The 27,488-nt window shown below is 38.9% G+C and overlaps 2 protein-coding genes across 3 annotated transcripts in view; one reads left to right on the top strand and one right to left on the bottom strand.

Moving 5' to 3' along the window:
- Positions 1-11,927, top strand: part of LOC106569328 (corticotropin-releasing factor receptor 2) — an 82,080-nt gene extending 70,153 nt beyond the window's left edge. For both annotated transcript variants that reach the window (XM_014140566.3, XM_014140567.3), the window contains 5 exons: positions 1,264-1,336; positions 1,601-1,686; positions 8,346-8,481; positions 9,330-9,371; positions 10,006-11,927. In XM_014140566.3, coding sequence (XP_013996041.1) covers positions 1,264-1,336; positions 1,601-1,686; positions 8,346-8,481; positions 9,330-9,371; positions 10,006-10,146 — 478 coding nt within the window. In that variant the 3' untranslated portion in view covers positions 10,147-11,927. The remainder of the gene's footprint in view (positions 1-1,263; positions 1,337-1,600; positions 1,687-8,345; positions 8,482-9,329; positions 9,372-10,005) is intronic.
- A 5,426-nt stretch (positions 11,928-17,353) lies between these two features.
- LOC100136504 (slow myosin light chain 1) lies at positions 17,354-21,262 on the bottom strand. The gene is given in 6 exon segments (NM_001123613.2): positions 17,354-17,382; positions 17,492-17,569; positions 17,835-18,008; positions 18,291-18,440; positions 19,259-19,286; positions 21,116-21,262. Coding segments are annotated over 6 exon segments (561 nt in total). The 5' UTR covers positions 21,218-21,262.
- Positions 21,263-27,488: the final 6,226 nt, after the last annotated feature.

Here is a 27,488-nt window from a genome sequence, read left to right as displayed (position 1 = left end):
GAGGCATTCGCTGTAGCATTTACAAGAGGATAATTCATGTTATCTAAAGTTATTTGATAGATAAGTGTAGTTGAAAATGTTATTTCTGTCCTTTTTAATACAAGAAAGTCAGACGTCAGTTCATTAGTTAGAGGTCATGTTTTATAGTTTTGACTTTGAGGTCTATGCTGCTATTATAAAGGTACTTCTCGGAAAATGAAGAGTCCACATTCACCCTCCAATTCATTCAGATCAAATTTAATTTCATTCATAGTAGCATTTTCTGACTTGGGTACTCTGGAACAGAGGCGTCATGGCCATAGGGGGCACAGGGGCACGTCATTTTTATCCAAGCCAAACTTGGTGCAAAACCATGCCCACGAGTAACCTAGCAACATTCAAAGCCGCGCTGATTGGTCAGAGTTCAGATGTTCCATGTGACAAAGTAAATGTGCATGAGAGAGAGGAAGAATGCTTTTTTATAAAAATATATAAAATAATGTTTCTGTAATACTACAAGCCACCTAGCAATTTTATGAAGTTGTCTTTAGCTAGCCTAGATAGGTTCCCAATCTCCCAACCTCATAACTAGCTACCAAGAAGCCGGTTCAGGTTATCAATCAAGTTAGATAGCTAGCTTGTCTAACTATCGTAGCCGTCATGCCTGCTGGCAAGGTTAGTAGACTTTAGAAAAGCAAGCAATTACTATATGTACTGAATAAGACTCACATTTCCTTTCAATCTTTTACCCAGATTTTAGCACCAGTCAGGATGATACAGACAGCTCAAGAGTTATGCTTAGATATGCAGAATTAAGCATAATGATCATGGCTCTACATTGTGTAGATGAAGGGGAGGAGACAGGTTAAATAAGGATATTTAAGCCTTGAGACATGGATTGTGTATGTGTGCCATTCAGAGGGTGAATGGACAAGACAAAAGATCTAAGTGTCTTTGAACGGGGTATTGTAGTAGGTGCCAGGCGCACCGGTTTGAGTGTCTCAAGAACTTCAACGCTGCTAGGTTTTTCACTGTCAACAGTTTCCCGTGTGTATCAAGAATGGTCCACCACCCAAAAGACATCCAGCCAATTTGACACAACTGTGGGAAGCATTGGAGTCAACATGGACCAGCAGCCTTGTGCACCTTGTAGAGTCAATGCCTCAACGAATTGGGGCTATTCTGAGAGCAAAGGGGGGTGCAACTCAATATTGTTTTGTCCACTCAGGGTAGATTGATACAAATGGTGATACAAATGGCCATTAATTTAATGTTTGTCAACAGATGCTGGTTTGGGAAAGAACCTGGAAAGTATATTGACTACATTTATCAAGGACCGGTCATCCTTGTTCTTTTGGTAAGTTACAAGATGGTCATCTCTCATTGTTTACTCCCAAGTGGCGCAGTGGTCTAAGGCACTGCATCTCAATGCAAGAGGTGTCACTGGCTGTGATTGGGAGTCCCATAGGGTGGTGCACAATTTGACCGGGATAGGCCATCATTGTAAATATGAATTTGTTCTTAACTAACAGTTCCTCAGTTGTTGTTTTTTCATTACTAAAACATCATGTTCTACATAATGAACTCTTAATTAAAGTTTTCCATCTGTATTCTCTGCTAGATAAACTTCGTTTTCCTCTTCAACATAGTAAGAATTCTCATGACCAAGCTGAGAGCTTCTACCACATCAGAAACCATACAGTACAGGTGAGTCGCTTCTCCTGTGGGGTTGTTATTTGGAATATTGCATGCCATATTATGCCACCTTTACTTGACCCCCATTTCATAATTATGATAAAAGATTTAGATGAGATTCTGCATACTTAAGTAAAAGTAAAGATACCTTAATGGAAAATGACTCAAGTAAAAGTGAAAGTCACCCAGTAAAATACTACTTGAGTAAAAGTCTAAAAGTATTTGGTAATTGCAAAAACATACTTAAACCTCTCTTGGGCATGTGGGACGCTACCGACCCACCCACGGTTCACACTATTCAACAGCCAGTGAAAAATCAGAGCACCAAATTCAAAACAACAAAATGTCATAATTCAAAGTTCTCAAACATACGACTATTTTACACCATTTTAAAGATACACTTCTCCTTAATGTAACCACATTGTCCGATTTCAAAAAGGCTTTACGGTGAAAGCATAAAGTTAGATTAGGTTAGGACAGGGACAACACAAGAAAAAACACAGCCATTTTCCAAGCAGGAGAGAGGTCACAAAAACCAGAAATTCAGCTAAAATTAAGCACTAACCTTTGACGATCTTCATCAGATGACACTCCTAGGACTCAATGTTAGACAATACATGTATGTTTTGTTCGATAAAGTTCATATTTATATCCAAAAACAGCATTTTATATTGGTGCGTGATGTTCAGAAAATATTTTGCCTCCAACAATTTACAAAAATACTCATCATAAACGTTGATAAAATATTAAACTGTTATTCAAAAATGATAGATAAACATCTCCTTTATGCAACCGCTGTGACAGATTTTAAAAAAGCTTCACGGGGAAAGCACACTTTGCAATAATCTGAGTACGGCGCTCAGAAAAATACATCAGGCAATACAGATACCCGTCATTTTGGAGTCATCTAAAATCATAAATAGCATTATAAATATTCACTTACCTTTGATGATCTTCATCAGAAGGCACTTCCAGGAATCCCAGGTCCACAATAAATGTTGTTTTGTTCGATAAAGTCCATAATTTATGTCCAAATACCTCCTTGTCGTTCAGTAAGCTACTCCAAATGTAGGAAGCGTGCTCAAAATTTCACGACGAAAAGTCAACAAAAAGTTATATTTACGTTCGTTGAAACATGAAACATGTATAGCATCAATCTTTAGGGCCTTTTTAACATAAAACTTCAATAATATTCCAACTGGACGATTCCAATGTCTCGAAAAACGTTATGGAACACAGCTACCTCTCACGTGAACGCGCGCCACAAAACTCATGTCATTTTCTGAGTCACCAACTTCCCGGCCTTCTTGTTCGCTCTCTGTTCACTGCAAAAGCCTGAAACAAGGTTCTAAAGACTGTTGACATCTAGTGGAAGCCTTAGGAAGTGCAAAATGAACCCTAAGTCACTATGTGTTAGATAGGCAATGACTTGAAAAGACTACAAGCATCAAATTTCCCACTTCCTGGTTGGATTTTTCTCAGGTTCTCAGGAGTTCTGTTATACTCACAGACATCATTCAAACAGTTTTAGAAACTTCAGAGTGTGTTCTATCCAAATCTACTAATAATATGCATATTCTAGTTTCTGGGCCCGAGTAGTAGGCAGTTTAATTTGGGTACGTTTTTCATCTGGCCATGAAAATACTGCCCCCTACCCAAGAGAGGTATCAAACGTAAAAGTTTAAATTATTTGAAATTGCTTATATTTATCAAACCAGACTGCACAATTTAATTTTGTAATTTTTTTATTTACGGATAGGCAGGGCTACACAACAACACGCAAACATAGTTTACATGCGTTTATGTTTAGTGAGTCCGCCAGTTCAGAGGCAGTAGGGATGTAAATGGGACGAACTGAACGCACGTATATCCTACCAACGGGACATTAAAAACTGTAATATCTTATGTTTCACCGAGTCAGGGCTGAACAACGATATTAAGAACATACAGCTGGCGGGTTATACACTCTATCGGCAGGATAGAACAGCAGCCTCTGGTAAGACATGGGACAGAAGCCTATGCATACATGTAAACAACAGCTGGTTCACGATATCTAAGTCTCGAGGTTTTGCTCGATGAACTTATCATGAGTAACCTAGAGTTTTCATCTGCAATTTTCGTAGCTGTCTACAGACTACCACAGACCGATGCTGGCACTTAAACCGCACTCAATGAGCTGTATACCGGCATAAGCAAACAGGAAAATGTTCATCCAGAGGCGGCGCTCCTAGTGGCCGGGGACCTTAATGCAGGGAAACTTAAATCAGTTTTACCTCATTTCTATCAGCTTTTTAAATGTGCAACCAGAGGGGGAAAAATCTACACCACCTTTACTCCACACACAGAGACTCATACAAAGCTCTCCCTCGCCCTCCATTTGTCAAATCTGAACATGATTCTATCCTCCTGATTCCTGCTTACATGCAAAAATTAAAGCAGGAAGCGCCAGTGACTCGGTCTATAAAAAAGTGGTCAGATGAAGCAGAAGCTAAACTACAGGACTGTTTTGCTAGCACAGACTGGAACATGTTCCGGGATTCTTCTGATGGCTTTGAGGAGTACACCACATAAGTCACTGGCTTCATCAATAAGTGCATCGATGACATTTTCCCCAAAGTAACCGTACATGCATACCCCAACCAGAAGCCATGGATTACAGGCAACATACGAACTGAGATAAAGGCTAGACTCTAACCCGGAAGCTTATAAGAAATCCCGCTATGCTCTCCGACGAACCATCAAACAGGCAAAGCGTCAATACAGGACTAAAATCGAATCGTACTACACTACGAAGCTTTCTTGCTATTCTTATCTCTTACTTATTTTCTAAAAACTGCATTGTTGATTAAGGGCTTGTAAGTAAGCATTTCACTGTAAGGTCTGCACTTGTTGTATATGGTGCATTTGACAAATCAAATTAGATTTTCTTTGATTTGATGATCAGGGATGTTCTCTTGATAAGTGCGTGAATTGGACCATTTTCCTGTCCTGCTAAGCATTCAAAATGTAACGAGTACTTTTGGGTGTCAGGGAAAATGTATGGAGTAAAAAGTACATTATTGTCTTTAGGAATGTAGTGAAGTGAAAGTAAAAGCTGGCAAAGAATATAAATGGTAAAGTAATGTACAGATACCCCAAAAAACTACTTAAGTAGTACTTAAGCAATTTACACCACTGCAAATTTCAAGCCATCCAGAAGTGAAATTTTGCTAAAAGGAACAGTCATTTCCTATAATTTTGACAGACATGATATGTGACTGAATGGTAGAGAGTGGACTGGTCTTTCCAATAATGTTATCACCACAGAACCTACTTGCCTAGGTTCCATTTTGTTATTCCCTCTGATGCTGGTGCATTGAAGACCGCCTGGGGGGGATTAAAAACACAACCTAATCCAATCACTTACAGGAAGTACACTACATGACCAAAAGTCTGCTCGTCAAACATCTCATTCCAAAATCATGGGCATTACATTTACATTTACATTTAAGTCATTTAGCAGACGCTCTTATCCAGAGCGACTTACAAAATGGTGCATTCACCTTATGATATCCAGTGGAACAACCACTTTACAATAGTGCATCTAAATATTTTAAGGGGGGGGGGGGGGGGGGGGTTAGAAGGATTACTTTATCCTATCCTAGGTATTCCTTAAAGAGGTGGGGTTTCAGGTGTCTCCGGAAGGTGGTGATTGACTCCGCTGTCCTGGTGTCGTGAGGGAGCTTGTTCCACCATTGGGGTGCCAGAGCAGCGAACAGTTTTGACTGGGCTGAGCGGGAACTGTGCTTCCTCAGAGGTAGGGGGGCCAGCAGGCCAGTGGTGGATGAACGCAGTGCCCTTGTTTGGGTGTAGGGCCTGATCAGAGCCTGAAGGTATGGAGGTGCCGTTCCCTTCACAGCTCCGTAGGCAATCACCATGGTCTTGTAGCGGATGCGAGCTTCAACTGGAAGCCAGTGGAGAGAGCATTAATATGGTGTTGGTCCCCCCTTTGATGCTACAACAGCCTCCACTCTTCTGGGAAGGCTTTCCGCTATATGTTGGAACGTTGCTGCGGGGACTTGCTTCCATTCAGCCATAAGAGCATTAGTGAGGTCAGGCACTGATGTTGGACGATTAGGCCTGGCTTGCAGCCGACATTCCAATTCATCCCAAAGGTGTTCGATGGGGCTGAGGTCAGGGCTCGGTGCAGGCCAGTCAAGTTCTTCCACACCGATTTCGACAAACCATTTCTGTATGGACCTCGCTTTGTGCACAGGGGCATTGTCATGCTGAAACAGGAAAGGGCCTTCCCTAAACTGTTGCTACAAAGTTGGAACCACAGAATCGTCTAGAATGTCATTGTATGCTGTAGCGTTAAGATTTCCCTTCACTTGAAATAAGGGTCCTAGCCCGAATCATGAAAAACAGCCCAGACCATTATTCTTCCTCCACCAAACTTGGCACTATGCATTCGGGCAGGTAGAATTCTCCTGGCATCCGCCAAACCCAGATTCGTCTGCCAGCTGCCAGTTGGTGAAGCGTGATTTGTCACTCCAGAGAATGCATTTCCACTGCTCCAGAGTCCAATGGTGACGAGCTTTACACCACTCCAGCCGACGTTTGGCATTGTGCATTGGTGATCTTAGGCTTGTGTGCAGCTGCTCGGTCATGGAAACCCGTTTCATGAAGATTCCGACGAACAGTTCTTGTGCTGACATTGCTTCTAGAAGCAGTTTTGAACTCAGTTGTCACTGTAAGGTCTACACCTGTTGTGTTCGGCGTACATGACAGATAAACTGATTTGATTTGATTTAGTGAGTGTTTCAACCGAGGACAGACAACTTTTATGCACTACACTCGGCGGTCTCGTTCTGTGAGCTTGTGTGGCCTACCACTTCGTGGCTCCTAGATGTTTCCATTTCACAATAACAGCAGTTACAGTTGACTGGGCCAGGTCTAGCAGGGCAGAAATGTGACGAACTGACTTGTTGGAAGGTGGCTTCCTATTACGGTGCCACATTGAAAGTTACTGAGCTCTTCAGTAAGTCCATTCTACTGCCAGTGTTTGTCTATGGAGATTGCATGGCTGTGTGTTCAATTTTACATACCTATCAGCAACGGATTTAGCTGAAATAGCCAAATCCACAAATTTGAAGTGGTGTCCACATACTTTTGTATATATAGTGTACCAATGGCTACTCTAATTCATAGTTAACATTGGAATGTCCACTCACTGTTTGTTTGCTTTATAGGTGGTCTGTAAAGCTTTTAATAAAGGTGACACAATAACATTTCGACCGACATGGTCTTTATCCTAACGTGGTCTTCCTCCTTACTCGTAATACATTGTATATATTGTGATGCGAGACTACCAACCCAATTTATTGCAGTCATTACAACCTCCCCTTAACATTCACAGTTTATGGAAAAGCTGATGGAGCATTTAAATCTGTTTAACAACTCCCTTCTACTCAACAAATTGATGAAACGGTCATCTGCTTTATTATGGATGAATCCCTTCAATATGTACTTAACTTGCATGCACCATTACATAACATTCCTATGAATATATGGCCACACACACATACTTACGCGCACACACACACACACACACACACACACACACACACACACACACACACACACACACACACACACACACACACACACACACACACACACACACACACACACACACACACACACACACACACACACACACACACACCATTTTCCATGATGATCATTTCTGTTTGAAACACTCTTTTTCAATAGAAATGAAGTGCTGATGTTGCACAGTGTCTAATAACCTTGCATATCATATTCATAGAACAACTTGCATCGTCCTCAAATTCACATTTAAGATCTTTTTCATGGTGGATTATTTGAGAGCGCAAAGGGGGAAATCTCAAATCCCAGCAACGTCTGCAGACCTCTGTCCTATAGAAAAGGGTATGGCTTCTTTTACTCCTATGCTGACATTGCTGACATTGGGTTCCCAGTGGATTTATATCCTTAGATACGATATGTAATGTGCTATTTGAGGTGTAACCTGGGCCATCAGCTGCTTCACTGCTTAGGTAGATTAGCTGAAATCCCATCATATTTCGATAAAATGAAGAATGCCATTTGCAACCAGATACTCAAATGGGCCGCTTATAATGTCCGACTTTTGTTCTGGTATCAAGTTGTTGATACCACGGATTTTCACTTTTAAATGTATTTCTTCTCAATGCGGTTCTTTCATCTAGAATGGTAGAACAATCCTTGCATAATTGAATTCAGCTTTATTTTGAGAAGTGCTTTTTGTTATGTAATATCTACCGCAAAACCCTAAGGAATAAGCTCCATTCCCTCCTTAACCTGCTGGAGGCAAGCCTTGGGCGACATTGTCAACAATAACAAAAACTCCCTCTTATTTGAGTTAGTAGTCTTGTGGGATGGGGTTCTAATAATACTTACTCAGAATGTGTATCTCTGACTTTTATTATTTGGATTTGGGGTCTTTTGGCAACAGATTGTGGTAATGATTAAAAGCAAGCAATCTACAAAAATAGAAAGAAACTTTTTGGGTCTTTCAATGCTTTTTTGTATTGATGTACATTGAAACAAGCAACCACTTTCCCCAGTTACTTTTGTAACTACTGTACAGTAAATGGGAGTACTGATGTTTTTTGTTATTTCCTTCACAGAAAAGCGGTCAAAGCGACATTAGTGTTACTGCCTCTGCTGGGGATCACATACATGCTATTTTTTGTTAATCCCGGAGAGGACGACATCTCGCAAATAGTTTTTATTTATTTCAATTCATTTCTACAATCATTTCAGGTAAGATCATAGAGTCTGTTCTTTACCAAGTTGTGCCCCTCTTTTCCCAAGAACACAAAAACCCTGAACCTTTATAAATCTGTGTCATTATCTTTGTAGCTTTAATATACTGTTAATTGAAGGTGTTCTAGGTTTTATAGCCTGTGGAAGAAGAACTATTTGTAGGCTACTATTGTAAGGCTTTGTAAACCTGGCCCTGGCTGCTTTATTGTCAAGTGTTCTGAGCTGTCAGGAGAATGTTTGTGGAGACATGTATGTGGGCGTGAGTTGTGCACAGTGTGTATTCTCAGTGTAAATCTTCCCTCCACAATGCAAGGCTGAGGGGGTGGGGAGAAGGTACTGTGTTAATGATGCTGAGTGAAGGGATGTGTAGAGGATTGGATGAGGGTCCATTTTATAACAGTTGTAGACTATTCTTATACAAATGTTATGAGAGGTTGTTCCATCCTGATTTAATACTCCTATTATTGCTCTGTATACTGTATAATTGAAATGGGAAATGTAAACAAGTTTGTGAATCATTCAATTGCTTTGTTGTTATTTCTATGCACTTTGTAACATTAACTCAATTGGGAAGAAAATGTCATCTTCCACTTCTCAGAAAGCAGCATTTTGTTTACATTAATCACATTTTAATTCTGAAACAAATGCCTATTGCTAGCATACCTTGAGTGGAAGTCGGATTATCTGGACTCAGATTAAACACTATAAAATATCTGACCAATAGCTGAAATTGTCCAATACTGTGCATCCCTATTTTAGTTAATTGATAAAGATAGCTCAATGAAAACAGATTGTACATACATTCTGTACTATACATTCTAACAGTGTTCTGTCTTGCTTTCCAGGGGTTCTTTGTTTCTGTATTCTACTGCTTTCTAAATGGCGAAGTGAGTCAACAATGATCTTTTCATGTGTGGGCATTGCCGTGTGTCAGATCGCTATGTAAAGGTCTGAGAGGCAGTAGACTTCTAGTCCTGAGACCCTTATTTCACCTCTATCATGGAACGCCATCCTTACCCTGCAGGCTATTTTTGAACAAACATTACTGTAGATGCTCTTTGTTTTTCTAGACCTATTTCCCCCATCTTTCCCCCTTACTTTAGTAAAGCATCATTGTTGAAAGTCATTAAGTGCCATAAAAAGGGTCATGAGTCATTCTGTAACATGGAAAAATGTGACTCCCTCCTGCTGCTGCTGCTACTGTTGTTCTCCACTTCCTTTAAGAAGCTGTTATTGGTATACACACAAAATAAATACAAATTGTTTGAAGTCTACTGTGGCTACCTTGGAAACTATTTGATGTGAATCCTCATGTATCTGAAATGTATTGTTCTGTACTGTTTTGTAAAGATTTTTTCTTGACGGTTATTCAAATGTCAATTTAAGTTAAAGGGATTTCCTGTGTCCTACATATTGTGCGTCCTAGATGCTTTGTGTTGGGATAGATGTAGTATACTGTAGGAGGGACAAAGAAACACTGGCTGCCCACCACTAATACAGTATTTCATTGTAATCTTCCAGGTGCGCTCAGCCACTAGGAAAAGATGGCATCGTTGGCAGGACAACCATGCCCTGAGAGTGCATGTGGCACGTGCCATGTCCATCCCAACCTCACCCACCAGGATCAGCTTCCACAGTATAAAACAGACCACAGCTGTTTGACCTGGATCGCCAAGTTCAAAGGTCACCTTTGGAAACGTCCCTTTTCTAGGGAAGACACTCGTCTTAAGGCATCTCTCCATAAATGTTGTCCATTTGCTTTATTTATTTTCCCCTCTGCATGAAGACAGAGACAGAGCACTTTGAGAAAGAGACCAGTAGGATTTCCAGATTGTAATACTGTAACATGACGTCCTAGGACGTCACACAGAAGTCAGGACCATTCAAAACAGATGGGCAAGGTTGCCTCTCCAAATGAACATTGTGAAGTAATTGCAGAGTCTAAGTTGTACTGTCATTGCATCAAGAGCTGTTATCATACTATAGTATACCAGGTTATATTTTAAATGGTCAGGAAGGTTGACCTTTCAAGGCCCCGTGCTGAATGCTGATGAGGCAAAGCAAAAGCAGTGTTAGTGTCAAAAGAGACCCTAATCACTGCCAGTACTGTACTGTACTAGTGGTATTTATATCCATAACCCTTCATTATTTCGTATATCTATGAGAAGGCAGACATAATTTAAGCAGGATTGTGCTTTAACAGTGCGGGCACGAGATGCAATTGCATTCTGTGTCTGTTGCACACCAAGTTTGAGATGAGATTAGAGGGATGTAATTATACTGTTAAATAAGGAAGTGATACCATTTGGTTTGTCATCAGCACCACTTTTATGAGCTGTCAAAATGTCACCCTAAGAGCTTTTCATTTGTATAAATGTTTTCAGGCTAATTTATTTTCAGATTGTTCCCTGCCAATCACTCTCAAACACAGCATAACGTCAATGATGTGTTTTTCTCACTTCTGTATAAAAACCCCTAAGGCTACTCTAAATAAATCAAAGCGATCTTTCACTGGGTTCGAGTTCAGATTATATCCATTATCTAATGCAAATAATGGAGATGGGACTGTGATTCAGATACATTTATATGACACTTATTTCAAAAACTTAACACAGACTATTTTAGTGTCGCAGACCCTTATTTCAGTCCGCATAATGCCACAGCTGTCCCAAGTCAAGATACACTTTAAGGTACAGTACATTAAATCCTTTCAATGTATTAAAATGATTTTATTATTTTCTCTATTTCAAATCCCAATGTGCTGCACTTAATCATTGTCAATGCTAAGCTGTTGTGTCCAGGAGCCAGAGAGAGATAGAGCCTGATGAGTTAGAGTTCCATTTGACTTCCTTAATGCTTTGCCCTGCTCAGGTCAACATGCCAAGCCCTGCCCCGGTAGTGACTGACCGACCATCTGACCTGCATCCTCCTCTCTCTCCAGGCCCATTGCAGTGTCATACAAGTTCCAGGCACTTAGGCAAGCCTGGTTATTCAAGCTTCAGTAAGCAGTTCTGGGAAATAGAACAGTGGAACCCATGCACTCATGGAATTAACTTGGGATTTGGAATTGTAGAAATTGTGTAAATAGATGGCATGTTGGGGACAAACTCACTAATCTGGTGTGGAGGTATTTCTCTGATTTGGGTTCAAAAGCAAACTTCTTTGGTATCAATGATACATGCTTGTTACCTGACTAGTTGCCATGGAGATAATGATTATGGCAACAATCTTTCTCATTATTTTTGTTACTTTTGGAGTAGTAAGGAAGACCGCTCCAATAAAACAATATCACATCTGTTGAGGTTTGCTGTTGTGAAAAGGGCTTAGATATGGCTCAGTGACTACATCAGAAGTAATTATTGCTTTACACATTCTCATGCAATTGAAATTGTACCCTAACCAGATTTATGTTGTACAAAAGTGAATAAAAATGACTTGACAAATGGTCTACAATTGCTTGTAGGGGAAGGTATCGTTTGATAATTGCTGTGAACATTATTGACCTGTCATGACCATTAGAGTTTACATCCCTTGATTGCTCTAGGTCTAATTTTCTGAAACAGTTGTCTATGTAGCAGTTCTCTGTGATATTTTCATACAAAATGTATATTTTCATAATTGTGACTGAGTCCATATGCACAATACATCTCTTGAATCAAAGTTTTCAAGCAAACAGTCCCAATATATAAAACAGTCCCTATATAAATAGTCAATGTACTACGTAAATAACGGTCAGTATTTTGCTATTTTCTGGTCCTAAACCACTAAACACTGTTGGTTGAACATCATTTTGTTATTTATGTTTTGGAGGTGCCTCCAAGTTGAATGTTTATTTTGGAGAAGTTTTACTCAGATTTAGGGGTTCTAGTTTGAGAAGGTCTAAAAAGAAGAATATATCTTCAAAGAGTGTGATAAAACATGTATAACCAAAATGTTTCGTTGTAATGTACATAAACTCTTTTAAAGTTTGTAATTAGTATTTGTACAAATGTTATGACGTAAATATGTTTTCTTCTATTATACTGTTGGAGTGAAAGTGATTCATTAAGAACATTCAGAGCATTCAGGTTACATGAATACCTAGGACCATCCAAAGCAATCATAGAAAGGTATGAATATTTTAATAACATTTTACTTCATCATCTCACAATCTCTTCATGTGCAGCTTAAATTGAACTTTCCATTATGTTTTTAGTCTATTGAATTCATTACATTTCTGCACATACAGTACATACTACAGTACTCCTATGAAAGTTAAAACTCACCAAGCGAAATCCCCCCAACATTTTTCTTTGATTGAAACATGAAAATTGAGATTTAGTTGTTGCAATTTTTATATTATTTTATGAATATATAATGAATAGTTCATTCAAAATGACAAATTCACCAAAGATAACAGACACGTTATATGTTACCTTATATGTTTACTTGTTGTCAGTGCACTTTCTCTGACCAAATCATTTATTTTTCATATTTTGTACAGCTTCACCATTCTCTGATGTATTCTTGATTTAATAACTTATTAATGTACAGGAATGCATTTTGGCTGTATGTTGAAACACCAACGTTGCCTTTTAAAAAAATAAAAAAGTGTGTTTTTGTGGAAAGAAGAAAAACTGTGTTTCTACAGTAAATGTTATACTGTGTATGATCGTTTATAAAAGTACATGTGGTAAAATCAACCTTCAGATTTGAAATAAATATTCTATTCAACTCTCTCTGGTTTGTAATGTCTGCTACCTGCAATCTTGTCCAGAATTTCCAGACATATTCATACTTATTCAATAAACAGTATTCACTGAGGAGACAATGAGGAGAAGGGATTGCATGTTGTGCATTTTATTCATTCTATTTCATTATACCAATCCTTGATTTGGATTAGGATATTTTGGATCCAATAAAGGTTTGATAAAGGCTTGCCATCTCTAAACGCAGACTGCCATTAAAATGACTGAATAGAATACATATTTGAATGATGAAGGATGCTGGCTTCACCGCCAGTGTGGCAGGCTCGCCTTACATGCAGATGTTAGACCCATTGGGATTATCTTAAAATGGCCTAAGGAAGTGGTAGGTTATATAATATGATTGTGGATTGGATTTGATATTATTCTGACTTTGGTTGGACTGAGTGAAGTGGAGCAGAATAGGCTGCCTATGCCCAGACCCCTCAGCACTCTACTTTGTGAGTTATACATCCCTAACAATTAGCTGTATCTCTTATTCAAGCCAATAAAGACTTGTTTTGAAAATGACTGCTCCTGTTGCTTGACAGGCGTATCAAAGGTGGATTGTGGATCTGATGTGCCCCCCAGGCTATAGCTCCAGATGCTACTGGGTCCTCCTCCATCAACTTGTAATGTTTCCCTCAAGTGCACTGTGACCATTTTCAGTCGCATTTCACCAGTCGTAAATTTAGCTAATGATAAATGTCATAACTGCATGTAGAGTAGCTAGGTATCTTTTTTATGAAATATATACTTTACTTAGTCATCATCATCTGATATAACTCTCACAAACTGCACTACATGAATATGACCTGTGTCCTTGACTTCCTTGAATCAGTGGAGCAAAGGGGCCTCAACTACTTGTCTCCATCAAAAACGAACATCATAATTCCGTCTACAATGTATAAATGTATAAATATATATACAGTACCAGTCAAAAGTTTGGACACACCTACTCATTCAAGGGTTTTTCTTTATTTTTACTATTTTCTACATTGTAGAATGATAGTGAAGACATCAAAACGATGAAATAACGCATATGGAGTCATGTAGTACCCAAAATAAAAATAGAATTTACATTTGAGATTCTTCAAAGTAGCCACCCTTTGTCTTGATGACAGCTTTGCACACTCTTGGCATTCCTCAACCAGCTTCACCTGGAATGCTTTTCCACCAGTCTTGAAGGACTTCCCACATATGCTGAGCACTTGTTGGCTGCTTTTCAAAAATCTCAAATTTGGACACATCAGACCAAAGGACAGATTTCCACCAGTTTAATATCCATTGCTCGTGTTTCTTGGCCCAAGCAAGTCTCTTCTTATTATTGGTGTCCTTTAGTAATGGTTTCTTTGCAGCAATTTGACCATGAAGGCCTGATTCACACAGTCTCTGAACAGTTGATGTTGAGATGAGTCTGTTATTTGAACTCTGTGAAGCATTTACTTGGGCTGCAATTTCTGATGTGCAGTTAACTCTAATGAACTTGTCCTCTGAAGCAGAGGTAACTCTGGGTCTTCCTTTCCTGTGGCAGTCCTCATGAGAGCCAGTTTCATCATAGCGCTTGACTCTTTTTGTGACTGCACTTGAAGAAACTTTCATTTCTGGATTTACTGACCTTCATATCTTAATGAAGGTCATTTCTCTTTACTTATTTGAGCTGTTCTTGCCGTAATATGGCCTTGGTCTTTTACCAAATAGGGCTATCTTCTGTATACCACCCATACCTTGTCACAACACAACTGATTGGCTCAAACGCACTAAGAAGGAAGAAATTCCACAAATTAACTTTTAACAAGGCACACCTAACAAGGCACACCACACCTGTTAATTGAAATGCATTCGATGTATAAAATTGTAAAAATAAAGAAAAACCCTTGAAAGAGTAGGTGTGTCCAAACTTTTGACTGGTACTGTACATATCAAACAACTAATTACCAATGAAAATTAAGTTAACCTCCCTGCGATTTCATAGATCAATTTAAAGGGATGTCATGATTGCACATGGATTTTCTGCTCCAAATAACATCCACATAAATGTGACCACTCAGACCCCATTCATCCAAACGCTGTAGACACGCACAGCCACATGCATGCAATAACATACACAAACATGCCTTCAAACTATAGTAGTTTATGATCATTGTTCTGTGGTAGTGGAAGGAGATTTGATAGTGGCAATTGTAAGAGGTTGTGATGATGATAGGATTTTAGCAGTACTATTGTAGTTATAGCTGTAAAAGTACAGTAGTACACTATACCTGCTATAGCGGTGTTTGTCATAGAACATTTCTTACAGAGGATGCATTCCAAAGTGCTTAAATAAAATTAAGAGACAAAATTAAGAGACAAATTAATAAAACAACAGTAAAATAACAATGCACATGAGAGACATGCTATATTGCAGTATTTGTCTCAGTGTGCCTCCAGAGAACGACTGACGGGAACAGGTTTGTTTATCAAGTCATTCCGGCTTATTGACCCTCAGTGTCAGTTAGTCCCTCAAGCAGCATGTAGGGGTCTCCCTGGGGTTGAGCCACAGGGTCTGGGGCTAAAACAACATGATTTGCTTACTGCTACAGCACATTAGGACAATGAGACCACTGTTCACTCTATTCTTCATAGAAGTCAGATATCCATCTTGGCAAACGATATGATCCACATGAAAGGTAAATAAGTTGCAGTCACGATGAAGCCGATATACTGAAATGGAAATATTTAAAAAGAAAAAAGGACAACATGTGGACACTGGTGACTGATGTAAATATCGAATCATCTTAAATCAGATTTGTAATACCATGTGATTATTGGATATTATCCTGCTGAAAACAATGAATCAAACAAACCAAACAGCCACTAAATGGTCTCTGGTTTTCTGACCACTGGTTTCATCTATTGGTTGGAGGTGAGAGGCCAATGAACCTACTGCATACTGTAGGCTTATACACTACCCACTACAGTAATGTGTGGGATCTTTAAAAACGAAACAAAATTCTTCTTATAAAATGGCATGATTTTTTTGTTTAAAAATAATAGTAAATTCAGTTTTTGTATTCAATGATTGATTAGGTCTGCAACATGTTTTTCGGACAGTTATTTATCATTACCTGATGCAGGTCTGCCCTCTTGTGTCTGCAATCAGGCAAATCAAGTGGCATCATTCAGGTGCCACAATAGGTCGTGTGGTTTGATAAACCACAGAAAAGAAAAATGAAGACATAAAAAGGGGACCTTGTTCTACAGTATGTGGACACTGACAATAATCACCTCAGACATTTGTGATAACTTTAAGCAGAGTTATTCCTTTCAAGTGAAATTGTCTTAAGTAAAGCAAAGACAGACGAGACAGTAGAAGAACAGATACTTTGTGACCACATCCTTCATTACACATAGTGTGTGCCTGGACTGAGAATGTATGTGATAGAAATACTACAATGGCTACTGACCATGTGTGAATGACATATAGTACCTTACAGAACACACATGTCAAAAAAGGAGTCCACTCCTTTCTCCGTAAAAACATAATTTGTATATGTCTTCAGCTCATGCAAAATATTGTTCATAAACTTACCTTGATGCAGTAAGAAGAATTGTCATTTTTTATATATAAAGATCAAGGACCTCAGTATGGAGTTTGCCTGTTCCATTTAAGTTATATTTTTGGCAGTTTCTTTGAATGTATCACTGTGAGGTGCTTGTTTGGTACAGTATGTTAGTTAGACCAATAGCACCCTCTTTTGGTTGTAGGCTACATGAGGAAGCATTGACCATAGACCCCAATACAGGACATGTCACATGGCAAGAGAAATATGACAGAGGAAAATCAGTTACAATAGGTCAAATGAAAATTAGGAAGTAAAGTTGCATAATACCATAATAATGAATCATTCTGTTTAATTACAAGTTTTGATCCACAAATGAACAGTGGGGATATACAATAACATTTGTTATTTGAGTCAACATAAAGGGGAACGATAAAAAACAATGAACAGTTAGCTGAACGGTCCTGTCACGTGATGGAATACCAATCCAACTTGGCACATAGGGATGAACACATGAGATGAGAGACATGGTGTGGACTTTACATAAACATATGAACAATCATCTGTCTTCAACTATCAGGTGTCTCGGCGGGGGCAACCTTTTTAAGATGCCATGACGTGTTTTACAAAAGCTGTGAAGAAAAATAGACAAGGGAATAGGTACGGAAATATTGATTGATTTAAAAGGTATGATTTGGAATGTTTGGTCAAAGAGAGCAAGAAGAGGGTATAATTTCTTACCTTCGTAGTTTACACAGCCGTTGGCGTCCTCCTGGTTTGTCATGAGCTGCTCAACCTCATCCTCCTTCATCTTTTCACCTATAACCAATCAAACATACTGTTCAATTCTCTTTTTAGTTAAATACCATTTAAATTGAGTCTGCCCTAAAATATTTATAGTCTACATTATCTTTATAGTCTACATCCATCCTGTATGTCATGTAGCCAACTCTTCTACCGTTGTCAATGGTCTGACAATAAAGAGTTGGCTACTTCCCATATAGGATGGGACCAGGCAAGGTCATACTATTTTAGACTGTATTATTGTATGCTATGTTAAAGATGTCTAAGGCCTTGGACTCACCCAGTGATGCCAGGACGTGCCTGAGCTCAGCGCCCATGACTGTGCCATCGCCCAGTTTGTCGAACACCCTCAGACCCTCAACAAAGTCCTCATATGTGCCGCGGTCCTTGGCTTTGCAAATGTGTTGGTGGATTGGCAGGAAGCTGTCGAAGTCCAGCATCTTTGTCGCCATTTCTGTGTATGAAACAACAAAATCAAATGTCATTGAAACCATTCACTCTACCACCAATACAGGAGCTAGAAATGTAGAACATTAACTTAGATTGTATTAAAATAATACATATTCCATATATGATTAACCAAATTAGATTTCAAATATAAAAAGTTAATAATAGGTACATTTTAAAAGCTTATTGATAAAACATCATGGAAAGCCAACTGATCAACATATTTTATTTTATTGGTTTTAGAATCTCCCCAAAATAAAACTGATCATGGAATGTTGCATGGACTTACCCTCAGGCTTGGGCTTTCCAAGGACGTACATGATTTCTGCGTTGGTGGGGTTCTGCCCCAGTGCCCTGATCACATCACCACACTGTCCGTACGTGATCTTCATCTCATTGAGTGGTGTCCTGTCGAACAGCTGGAAAGCATCCTTGAAATCTGTGGAGAGAGCAACACAAAAGTGGCATTGTGTTTCTAGATTTTTTTCCGCTTGTCTGTCAGGGCCCTAAAAGCAGGCTGGTCTCACAGCATGCAAATCTCAATTTGAGTAGAGGATGGACATTTTCAAAAGACAATGATTTACTGTTGCTTTCTCTCAACACATCTCTTTCACTTTCATGTACTTCTGTCACATTCAGTGGTGGAAAAAGTACCCAACTGTCATACTTCAATAAAAGTAAAGATACCTTAATAGAAAACGACTCAAGTAAAAGTAAAAGTCACCCAGTAAAATTCTACTTGAGTAAAAGTTTAAAAGTATTTGGTTTAAAATGTACTTAAGTATCAAAAGTAAAAGTATAAATCATTTAAAATTCCTTATATTAAGCAAAACAGATGGCACCATGTGTTTGGTGAGTCCGCCAGATCAGAGGCAGTAGGGATGACCAGGAATGTTCGGTTGATAACTGTGTGAATTGGACTCTTTTCCTGTCCTGCTAAGCATTCAAAATGTAACAAGAACTTTTGGGTGTCAAGGAAATTGTATGGAGTAAAAAGTACAATATAGTGAAGTAAAAGTAAAAGTAGTCAAAAATATAAATAGTAAAGTACAGATACCCCCAAAAATGTACTTAAGTAGTACTTCAAGTATTTCTACTTAAGTACTTTACACCACTGGTCACATTCATGTACTTCTGTCACATTACACTTTCATGTACTTCAGTCACACTACACGCTCATGTACCAGACTAGATATACAAGTACTCATTGTGAAAATACAGTCAAACAAACTGTAACAACAATAATCTCAATCTTACCTTCAATTTGCTCAGGGGTGAATTCAAGCTGAAAGGAAAAGCAAAATCATTAAACACTATTTGGTGCAGGATGTGAATGTGAAGGGAAGTTTTAAAATTACCAACAATATAGACGTCAAAGTGAACTGCATGTTGTGAGCAACAGTGAAAATGCCTTTGAAAAACTGAGGTCAAACACATAAAGCCTTGATAGTAGTTGTATCACCCTACTCCCCGTTATGACGCCACCACTGTAGGTGTCCAGACAATATAGAGATTCCTCAGGCTCCAGTTACACTCCACTTATTCTAGTTATTTAAAGCCAGGGCTTGGTCAGTGTCAATTTATGGCTGACCTTCAGACAGACACAGCCTCCTCACACATGCCTCCTGCTGACTGTTTTGATTGTGCACATGCCTTTGACCGACTGCTTTTCCTGTCTACGTTTTACACTTAACACGTTTTACACTTTTACACTTAACGCAAGATGATGTGTAAGACGGAGGTTACAAGTGTCATGCAAATGATTAAGTGACACTTCACCAGCATAGAGACAAAGTGCCCTAATAAAAGGGTAAGCATTTCACAGCTGATGAAGGAGGTCAGGGTTGAGTCACTTGAGTCCCTCTGGATGAACCTGAACGTAAAGTGAATGTGAAATGGAGGAGAAAAGGAGGAGAAGGACACTAAAATGGAAATGTGCTTCTCCCACATTTCTGGTTATCTGAATAACTTCAAAGGTCTAACCTAAAGCTGTATTAAAATCCAATTTATATTAATTTGATATCCTTCATGTAAAGAGGATCACACCCTTCTTGGCGATTTTCCTATTGTGTGTGTTGGATTTGTTTCAGATATTCATACATTAGTGTCAGATCTCTGGATATTTAGAGATCCCAGCCAACAGTGGAGCTATGCGAAAATATTTGAAAAACATATTTTTGCATGTTTTTAAATAAATGGCCTTGGTAAGATATATATGTATTTATCTTTGCACTTTTTTCCCCTTTCTTTTTTGCACAAAGCCAGTCAGCCTTTCGATTTGGGTGGTCTGCTATGCATGGACATAAATTAAAATCACATTGTGTGGCTTTAACCTCACTACATTGTAATACAGCTGCTCCCTCAACCATGGAAAATGTTTACCCACATAGAAGAGGCAGGAATAGCAAGAAACAAAGGTTGTCTCATGTAAGCTAATATATACCAACTCAAACCTCCATCAAGTTCAAGCTACTTTGGCTTATGTACAAAACAATGTGACTTACAATGGTAAATAATAGTACAAAGATAGCTCAAGGCCTGTATTTGCATATCATTTAATTATCATTGTTGCTCTTCAATCTGTCATGCTACTGGTGTTGTCTTATCAATGTGGAAACGGCTGAACAGTAGGATTCCTATTTGAATGCACTGCACTGTTCACGTCACATGGTGTCTTTGATGTTCTTGAAAAACACAGATGACTATCGATGGAAGACCAAACTCTTAGTGCCATCTCCTTGAAAGGTCAGTTTTGCCCTCAAGTGGATATATGGCTTGATGTTGAGATTAAGGGTATGACATTTTTCTTATCAATTTTATGAATGTGAAAAGAATGGAACCTCACCCATATGATAGTAAAATTATGTCCTGTGTGATAGCCCAGTATCGATTGTAGCATCTAATAAACATATTGTAAACAGCCTTTTTCAATCTTGAATAAATCCCTAATCATTTTAAACACATTTGAAGATAACGAATAATTGAAAAACATGTTTATGTTAATGTTTCCCATACAATCTAGACCACCATCCAACACTCACATCCAAAGCTCATCACATTTTCCCTATTCCCATCGTCACGCAAACCAAAGTGAAAATATGAGTTTTTCTGTACCACAACTTCTGCAGGGTTAAACTCCGGGATCTTGACGGGCTCAGGCTCTGGGGCCTTGGGTTTGGGTGCTTCTTTGGGCTCTTCCTTCTTCTTCGGCGCCATTGTGAGAACAGAGATGCACAACTAAGCACAGGAGCCACAGGAGGAACAACACTGCAGAGGATAACACTTTGGGTAGGGGCTGGGGCCCTTTATTCTGTCAGTTCAGGTGTCATCCTCACCCCCTCCCTGGCCCGCAGAGCTGCCAACAATAGTGAGTGTACTATAAAAGGCCATGCTTTGTGCTTCTATTTAAGACAGACTACAGGCTGCGGATGCACATCATCAAGATGCCTACTAATTTGGATCGAAATCCCCCGCCTGGGTGCTCATCCTTGAATCCAGCTATTTCTATCTAGTACTTCCCTGTGGCTCAGTTGGTAGAGCATGGTGTGCACAACACCAAGGTTGTGGGCTCAATTCCCATGGGGGGCCAGTACAAACAAAAAAAATGTGTGAAATGAAGTTCTCTGGATAAGAGTGTCTGCTAAATGACTAAAAGTGTAAAAAAAATAAAAATGTAGTCTGTTCAAGTGTGCATGCTAACTGTTCTTGTAGATGGTAGTTAGCATTGGCTTGCAAAACTACCTTTAACTTCCTTCATACTAAACACAAATAAATAAGAATGGTATCCACAAGTTCATCTGACTCTGGGGAAGTAGATAAAGGGCTTTATTGCCAAAACCCAGAACTTTCCCTTTAAGGGAAAATGATAGTGTTGTAACCGAAACTCTTTGTTCTACCAGTTACTGAGCTAAGGTGTTGAGGGGGGCATGTGATCATCTGAGAAGCAGACGGTGAATGCGACTCACATTATCCTGCCATAATAATATTGATAATACCCTGCAATTACTTTCAAATCAGATTGAATATTGCATAATGACTAATAAATTAGTATTATCTGCCACAGATAGGACCGGAGGACATGTGTGTGGGCAAGCATGGTGGGTCTGTGAGATTATTATTTATTTATGGGACAGATGTTCCTATCTGCAGGGATTTGCAGAGCATTAGTGACAGTGTGGAGAGAGATTTGAATAGTGTCTCTGCTGACAGTAGACCCAAAGGCATATTAATTGCTCTTGGGCTGGACTTTTCAGATGCTAGCTTATGGACCTGCTAATAAAAAATGGCTTGCTTGATCCATGACAAGACACTGTTGTCTCTTTCTGAACAGCTTGCCCCAGAGAAATCCACAGCACCGTGTATTTTCCCCTTCAGTTAACATGCAGGATCAATCTGATGGAATTATTGGTTAGTTTCACACTGACTGCTCAGCTTGCCTTGCACAAAAAGACAAGGAAGGAAACTGTTTCATTATAAGAGGATATTGAAATTCTGTGTTTCGTGATGCATACTGCTGACTATGGATAGAAAAATGGAGAGAATAATATGGAAATAAGATCAGTGTCAGAGAAACAAAGCATAAACACAGCACACACTCCTCCAAATAATGACTGTGTCTAATATAATCTATGAACTACCAAGAACCTGCCAAGTAATGGTATCTTTATTTAATCCGAAGAAAGTGGTCTCCCATCCAGTGTCTATATTAGTCCACATTGAATTGTTTGTTTCTGACAATGCTTGTGTCCTCTTGTCTGTATGCTACTGTACACGGACTCATACCTGGCAGCTGCTTTGTGGTTGTATTTCAAGACCCTGCAACTGATACAGTACTGTATGCCCATGTCCTGTGAAAAGTTGACAATTTGTTTGATTCATTAAATAAAGTTTATGGTGTGACCGATATAATCTAAATGAACTGGTCTTCCTTATGTACTTTTGTTTCCTAGAATATCACACAGGCATGTGACCAAGTTTAGATTGGTTCAACACCATCTCCTGAGCTTCCCAGTTTGCCACTTTTAACATCCGATTGCTTCCTACTTCCAGATTGTCTTTGAATTGTTCCAACATTTGGCAAGTAAATACTGAATGAGCCTAGAGATTTCCTGTTTGTAATGATGAGTGCTCAAAGAGGGAATATAAATACTAAATGAGATGAGAGATTTCCTTTTCCTCCACTAAATGGTCACACAGGCAGCTAACAGCTTTACTCTGACAACAGGGTTATATGATCATTGAGAGTTTTGGACTATAAGGTTCTATCGGCATTTTAGTCAAAATTGTTCTGTTGAATGTTCTCTACCGTTATAGTGCTCTAAATACCCCAATTCGTGTTGTTAAGTTCAAAAGAATACAATATAAAAATTGCTGACAACATTCAAACCAATGAGGATTCAGAACTTTAAAGACAATCATCTCAGAATCATCTTTTTGCAGATAAAACTTTATAGTCCCAAACTATCAATGTGTCAATCTGGGCTGAATGAAGTTAATCCATACAGGGGTTATTCAAGGCTACATCTCACTCTACCTGGAGAGCCTACCAATTAAAGGCAAAATAAAAGCTTATCAGGTAATAACTCTACAGAACCCTGTGTGAAAGAGGCAAGGTAGGCTTAAGGCCAGCAGTGCAGATTTCATTATCACAGTGTCACGATCGTCATAGGAAGGAGACCAAAGCGCAGCGTGGGTATCGTTCCACATCTTTTATTTTAATGTGAAACTTAGCAAAACAAACCATAAACTACAAACAAAACACAAACCGCGACGAAAGAGGTGCAACATGCACTAATTCAAAATAATCTCCCACAAACACAAGTGGGAAAAACAACTACTTAAATATGATCCCCAATTAGAGACAACGCTGACCAGCTGCCTTTAATTGGGAATCATACGAAAACTCCAACATAGAAAAAAGAAACTAGAACACAAAATGAAACTAGACAAAACCCCCCAGTCACGCCCTGACCTACTCTACCATAGAAAATAAAAGCACACAATGGTCAGGACGTGACACACAGGCCGTGATAACCCACAATACTGTGAATATAATGTAATTATTGTGTCAAACATCATACACTGGCTACTAATGAACTCTGTTAGTGTTACTGAATTGATCAGCTCCAGTATTCAGAAATCATCCTGCTCAATGTCATTTGCATCAGTTATCATACCAAAGTGAAATGTTCTACCAGCCATGAAATGACTGATAATTGCATAAATATGTCAGTAAAATTACTCTCCGAACAGACAGTACTGCAGCTCATCATTATAATGTTGTAATGCCTATCCAACTCATTGCTGGCTTGCACTTGCACTTGCACTTGAACAGAACCCCGGCCAGTCAGTGAGTGTCAACCTACATAGAGACACAGATGGAAACTCAGTGTGTCAGTTAGGGTATAAATGGATCAAGCCCTTCATAGCTCTAACTGCCACCCCACGAACATTATATCAGATGATTGACATTGAAGAGGGCTACTGCAGTCATCCCAGAATGACCACCCCATGGGGAAGCTCGTAAAACATGCATGATCTGTCCAGTTTGCTATTTTGGTGCTGCCTGTTGTTCTCTCTGGTACGTACCTTGGAAAGGGTCCAGACGATTTACAATGTCAATTGTTATTTGGCCCCCAAACAAAGCGAAGCGACCTTCAGTGCAGCTGTACTGTAGCAGAGCCCCTTAGCAAACTAAAGTCCTTAGTAAGTATAGACACACTTAGTTTGGACTTTACTGTTTGGATTCAATGAAACACAGTAACATCCCTTAATCCAGAAGGGACGAACAGAGAAGGGTACTAAGTAAAATTAATTAATTTATAAGCTGTACACTGTCGAATAACAGCCGTAGAGCACAATTACTGGCAATGTCTCAAATTATTGTTCTGCCCTGCCGTGGGGCAGGTTATAATTCCGTCTAAGTTCAGGAGGACGTGGATAGCCCTATTCTCAGGGAGGAGGAGAGTTGATGATTAGAAGGAGAAACACCTGTCAAGGTCCCCGATAACTAGTGTGGACCCCTTTGCATAATAGTTAAATGGCCAGGACTCCCACATGAGACTGGGTTGTTAGAGCTTCCCTTCACCAGAAGTCCCAATTTCTTTAATAACTATTTAAGGGCCTAGTGCTGTCAAACACGTGATTTCCTGTGTTTTATATATATATTTCCAAACTATGAGGTTGGAATAATACTGTAAAATTGTGTAAAGGATGATAATGCCCTTTACGTTTAAGAGTGTAAGAGCTTTTTTAAAAGACCGCCTGAAATTTCAGCCTGATTTGGTTGGATGGAGTTTGACCTGCCTGCTGACATCACCAAGTGGTAAATTACTTAATTGACCAATACAAAAGAGAGTTCCAAATCTCTCTGCCAATAATAGCTAGTTTTCAGTATTCCCCTCCCCACTCAGACCACTCCCAGACAGTCCTAGCAAATTTCTTGCTTGAGAAATTGCACTTTGCTAAGAAGCTGTTTTTGTTTCTTTTTGACCATTTTAATTGAAAACAATCACAGTAAGGTACTTTATAGTTTCCTAGAAATTATTTGATATTGAGATAAAAATGGCTGCATTGGACCTTTAAGTGAAATGAACTGCGATTCAACTCATTCTACTAATGTGAAACTACATTTTTACATTTTTGTATATTAAGAGTTACAAGGGTTAATTGCGCTGACAAACTTTTTAGGACAATTTACCTTGTTGTAGCATCTTGTAGACATTAATTATTGAATACTGTTGAACCAAGTCTGCAATCAGATAGTCAACTTTAAGAAATGATTGTACAATCATAGTTTGGAGTACATTGTTGGCGGCATCTATAATCGAAGTGTAGGCTTCATACTGTGCCATAATACTGTGGCTATTGAATGGCAATAGTTAAGTTCGATCTTTTGTGAACTTTTTGTAACCGTCATACGTACAACTGCATCATGTCCGGGATTAGCTTATGTTGATGACAATGAATGTTCTTACGTGATTGACATTTACCTCTGGAAAATGTATTCCTCCAAATGGGTCATTCAGTGATCATACAAACAGCTGACTCTGCTGTGTATTGTCCATGCTGAAATAGAATCAAATAAAGTAAAGAAGCACATCATTCTAAAAAAAGAGGATGACACGAAAAGTAATTTCACATTTTAGATTCACCCAACAAGTTTAACATATATTACTTTCTGAGTTGTTCAACTTTGTTGTACATTTATTTGTCAATGGGGTCTTTTGGTTGGAGTTTCATAACTTGTTTCTGATTGGAGTAATTCAAGGTGTTCCAATGGCAACATACCAATTGCCCTCAGTCTCCCTTAAAGGACCGTTATGATGGAACATACAATTTATACTGATTTACTGTTACAACAGAGCATGGATGAATGTATATGATATACAATTTGTATTTGCTGAAGACCTGCAGTGTCGAAAGCAATCTTGTCACTCAAAGAACATCAAACTATTATGCGCCAGCACTGGATAGCTTTTGGTTGATCCTTATGAATCTTACTTTAACACAGTAAGGATTGAAAGGTAAGTCACGTAGGGCTTTCTAAAACATGTTTCTACAGAATCCATTCAGCCATTCGGATTTGTACCTCATCTTCTTTCAGAAAATTTGTCTCACAATTCATCTGAGCTGATGATTGTCTCCAGTTCACATCCCTAAGGCGATTAGACATTTGGGAGTATGGTGCGATCAGGAATATGTTCTCTACAGGAACTCTACTCAGATCTGATGGTCTCTTTGTTCTCCTCTGTTCTCTCTGACCATTGAAGTCCATGTATGTAAAATATGTAAAATATTGAGGTATTATCTATTCAGTGATAGGACTAGACCTCTACTCACTGATTAGATTTAACATATGAAAAAGACACAATCTTTATAAAAACATTTGCCTATTTTAAACTCCCAGGAAACACTTTGTTAAACATTGCATGATATTTGTGAGTATTTCAAATCATACAACATGGAGCAGCACTGAATAGAACCTTCACTAAACCTTCACTAAAACCTTCACTAAACTTGAACCTGTTACTATGAGGCTAGTGCCACACTGTCAAACTGTCACCAGGCATAGACTGGGACACAGTGCCCTCTTTTGGCTAAAAGGTTAAATATGTGACACGGAGTCAACAACACCCACTTACTTTCTGTGTTACAGACGAGGAACAAGCTGTGCAATTTTATATGAATGAAAGCTGTTGAATGAATGAAAGCATGAAATCATGGTTTTTGATGACCCATCACTATAATTCCTGTAGAATGTACAGTATCTCAAGAAAACTTTACAAGAGCTCTGTTCGATCGAACCCATGCACACCCACTTGAACAAATTTTAATCTTCATTAAACTTTCAAATATTTGTTTTCTTAAATTTCATTCAAAGAACATCCAACTATTATGGGCCAGCTCAAATGCCTAACACTAACTGTCGGCTAAATAGAGAGACAAAGTTACCTAATACCAAAGTTGTGGACTCGAGTCACATAAC

This window comes from Salmo salar, chromosome 14, assembly GCF_965601325.2.
Source record: "Salmo salar chromosome 14, fSalSal1, whole genome shotgun sequence".
Lineage (NCBI taxonomy): Eukaryota > Metazoa > Chordata > Actinopteri > Salmoniformes > Salmonidae > Salmo > Salmo salar.
This window is presented reverse-complemented; position numbering and strand designations above follow the sequence as displayed.